This window comes from Anneissia japonica, unplaced genomic scaffold (assembly GCF_011630105.1).
Source record: "Anneissia japonica isolate Jap-2015-1 unplaced genomic scaffold, ASM1163010v1 scaffold673_len1821605_cov196, whole genome shotgun sequence".
Classification (NCBI taxonomy): Eukaryota; Metazoa; Echinodermata; class Crinoidea; order Comatulida; family Comatulidae; genus Anneissia; species Anneissia japonica.
In genome coordinates, this window is record NW_022717449.1 from 515,364 (window position 1) to 519,282 (window position 3,919).

Here is a 3,919-nt window from a genome sequence, read left to right on the forward strand (position 1 = left end):
TAACTAACCTTTGAAACTTACTTAGAACTTATCTCGGCCTACACCGGTCTCTATGACGTCCGGTTCGGCCGTAAAATATTCAATGCCCAAAATAAGGGTTATTGTATGGAACGCCGAGTAGTGTACATGTAATCAATGCGTGAATTAGATACTGTATCACAGTGCAATGTTAGCCGCAGGTTAGGGTGTATACTGTACAGGAAAGTCATCCGTAATAAAATCGAATTTCTGAAATAAAGAGTATAAATAAAAATGTGTTGTTTGTTTTCACTTCTACTTAGAAGAACACAATACCGTTTAAATATGTAATTTAGTACATTATTATTAAGATTGATTGTTTTACGGAGTAGTTTTAATAGCATAATTTTTAGTTAAGAAGTGTTTTACATTTATTTCATCCTGCAAATAGTTGAAACTTTATTGCTTGGAAGAAATTTAATTTAACTATATCTGTAACTTATCAAGAAACTTGATTTGTATCTTGGAATAAAGTATATAATATAATTAATTAATCCTGCATTATAATTATATATGTAGAGTACGATTAAACAAGCGTACCTTTTGCAAGACGATTATACGTTCCAGATAAAAGTGATTGATTGGTTACCGTATTTAAATATTTAATTAATAATTAAATCTAGGCATGAATGGAAATAAATTGCTTTAAATAGGTATAAATCTGCCAGTAATAATTTGCCTAGTAACAATTAATTCAGTGGGAAACGTTCCCACAAGTAGGGTCCAATGATACTCTTGGGAGAATAAAGACACAAAGTTTTGTACGCCGCCAATTCAAGAATGTTATCAGAGACAAAGTCTTTGTACGCCGCCAATTCAGGAACGTTACCGGAGACAAGGAAAGAATGTCAAATGCTGAAAATAGCCGACTGGCTTGATCTCTGTACATGGTAACTGTACGAACATGTGCGATGGTTCAGGAATGTAGTTGTTACCCGAGTTGTTCGCCTATACAGACCCTATAATGTAGGGTTTGTGGTCATGGCCTATACGACGTGTTGTTTTCTTGTCTATTAATTATTTTACATAAGCGAATACAGACATTGATTATGATCATTAACCTCTGTTGTGTGTTCTAACAGTATTATTGCTCGTTAAACCAGGTTAACTTTTAATCAGTTGGTGAATTCGCATTAGGTGATTCATCAATCGGCAGACACACATTTGTTCTGCACGAATGGGCATGTTTTGCCCCATCTAATACAAGCGTAACCACGGAAACGTGTATTTCTATTGTCATCTTCTCAATAATGGGCGTTTACAGTTAAAGTTCTTGATTTTAGGGCGATGTATTGCATGTGTTTTTTTTTTCTAAAATAATACACAAAATCATTGGAAAAAAAAAACAGTGTCGGTCGGCAGCCTATAATCAGTCGGATATTTTGAGTGCTGCCTGGTCGGGGTATCAATAATGTGATTTTTTGTGGCGTTTATATACTTTCTGCTTTAAATCAATCAATCATTTAGGAACGTATAGGCCTAGAAATAATATACAACGAAACATAAAGCATCAAATACTGTAAGCTTTAATAATATTACGAAAAATATAATAAAATTTGGCAGTATATTAATATTATCAACATTCTTCTTCCTCTTCTTCAATATATGCATCGACACTGTAATATGAAAATAATAAAATCCTTTGGTTTGATTATCAACATATAAATTCGGTTGTTTCAAATAGATAAGCCGAAAAATATTATGAATCTTAAAACATTATTATTAACTTACACAAATCTAATAAAATCCACTGTTCGTTTTTTTTCAAATCGATAAAACGAAATATATGAATCTTAAAACATTTATTAACTTACACAAACCTAATAAAATCCACTGTTTTGTTCGCAAACTCATCGCAGTATTAATGCCATTGAATTGCTTAAAATCACATTAATTAATTTGTAGCATAAAGACCTGATAATACAACACGATTATCAAAATATGATTGCATATATCATGGCCCTTTAATAAGAGTCCACTTTGGACTTGTCCTTCTCGTTTCGCAAACGCATCATGTTCGTTGCCACATGCTTAACAACAAACATCAAAACAATGCCATTGATTATAGCGTTTTCTGTATTAGTGACAGCATCCCATGCCTCTCTTAATTTAGCATTAAACATAATAGTATGTATGTTAATAGTTATTCTTTCATACATTTCTGGGCCAAGACACAAGTTGTCTGCACAGCGAATAGCATCCCAAACTTCTGAAACTAATAATCCAGTAAAACAAGCTAACTCGTCGTCATTGTATGTCCGAAGTAAAGTAATTAGTCCCAATATCTTGTCCTTGTTTGCAAATGGGCCACTATAGATTGGGTGACACTCTAAAGCTGCTAGAGCACTGTTGATTAGACCTTTCACCTCCCTCTCAGCATCCTCTTTGGTGAAAACACTTGCAGGCCTTTTGCTTTTTTTTCCTGGAAATAAAAATAAGATTAAAGTACGAAATACTGTACAAATAATTTAACTACTGTACTCATGATATTTTCGTTTTGGATTCAGCAGCAACAACCCAATGACAATCACACCTTCATTTCAAGATTTTATCAGATTCTAATAAATAATGATACCGGTAGTATTAACCTTGGTTTGTAAAAATAATTTCCAGGCCTCAATTAATATTAACTGGTCAATAATAAATATAAGCTTCACAAAACCTACCTTTCTTTTCTTTTGGTGTGTTTGTTTCGCCACAAGTTCCATCCTGATTTGCCTTAGATTTCTGCTTTCTTCCTGTAATAATAACAATATTAACAATAATAATAATAATAATAATAATAATAATAATAATAATAATAATCTGACTCTTTATCTGTATTTCTATTATTTTTTTTATAAGAATTTATTGCTATAATGTAACGAAGGGTTATTAATAGTAGAGTAATATATCCACGTTTTAGCCTATGAAGAACCCAAAACAAAAATTATAGAGTACCTTTTTCAACAGAGGGTATAGAAGCCAAGCTAGGCCCCGGTCGGTCGCTAGGGTCCGCTGATGTTGAAGCGGCTACGCACTGTTCACAAGCCCAGTCACCGTCAGGAAAGCTGTCTGATGTCAAGCCCACGCAGTTGAAGTGGTACCACTTAATCGTGCAGTTTGGACCACTACATGCAATCATTTCATCGTCTGAGTTTTGTTCACATATACAGTGCATCTGCGTTCCTATATTATTGTCGATCTCTGCATCGCTATCGCTAAAATCTAAATCGGAAGAGTCTGTATAAATCTCGTCCATATTCCGCATTTCTAACAGTTCGATGTGTAGGCCTAGCGCTTAATTAAAAACAAACTTAGCGCGGCGATACCGGAAGTCGAACAAAAGCCTAATGCGCATGCCCAGACTGGAATTGACGTAACGATTAACGGTACCGTTGTTTATTCCGATAAGTAGGCCTACTATGTGATATGCCCCTCTCTTACGTTGTATGTCCTTATTAATAGGTCCATGCATATTTAATGTACATTCGTTTGTTTTAGATAAATAAAACGAAATATATGCCATCTAAATCATTAATTATTAACTTACAAAAACTTAATAAAATCCACTGTTGTTTTGGCAAACTAATGGCAGCATAATAATGCCCGGATTTCCTTAAAACCACATTAATTATTTGGCAACGTAGAAGACCAAAAACACGAAATACTAATGGATAGCACGAATAGATTAACCACACACACACACATACTCACACCCACACGTACAGCATGCACAGCTTTGCGCCTACTTTGCGTTCCATACAAATATATCCCGGCCGAATTTGTTCACGGTCGAACCGGTCCTACATCGGTCTCACTAGCTCTTTCCTTGGCCTAGATAAGTTCTAAATAAGTTTCAAAGGTTAGTTAATAATAATATTCAATATTAGTCAAGTGGGCGACTTGGTTAGGAGACGAC

At 34.4% G+C, this 3,919-nt stretch overlaps 1 protein-coding gene and 1 long non-coding RNA gene across 5 annotated transcripts in view; one reads left to right on the plus strand and one right to left on the minus strand.

Annotated features, from left to right (window-relative positions):
• Nucleotides 1-3,919, plus strand: part of LOC117110294 — a 28,036-nt gene that overhangs the window by 19,665 nt on the left and 4,452 nt on the right. The window lies entirely within an intron of this gene.
• Nucleotides 1,739-3,317, minus strand: LOC117110292. Its single transcript, XM_033252947.1, has 3 exons — nucleotides 2,959-3,317; nucleotides 2,685-2,756; nucleotides 1,739-2,440 (listed from the first exon to the last, which is right to left on the minus strand). Exons 1-3 carry the CDS (start codon nucleotides 3,266-3,268, stop codon nucleotides 1,983-1,985), a joined length of 840 nt encoding a protein of 279 aa, XP_033108838.1. The 5' UTR covers nucleotides 3,269-3,317; the 3' UTR covers nucleotides 1,739-1,982.

Excerpts from the sequence above, each read along its gene's own strand:
- LOC117110292 (XM_033252947.1), bottom strand. The coding sequence starts at position 3,268 with ATGCGGAATATGGACGAGATTTATACAGACTCTTCCGATTTAGATTTT. Across the intron at positions 2,757-2,958 it reads TATACCCTCTGTTGAAAAAG|GAAGAAAGCAGAAATCTAAG; the intron begins GTACTCTATAAT and ends TTATTATTACAG. Across the intron at positions 2,441-2,684 it reads CACACCAAAAGAAAAGAAAG|GAAAAAAAAGCAAAAGGCCT; the intron begins GTAGGTTTTGTG and ends TTTTATTTCCAG.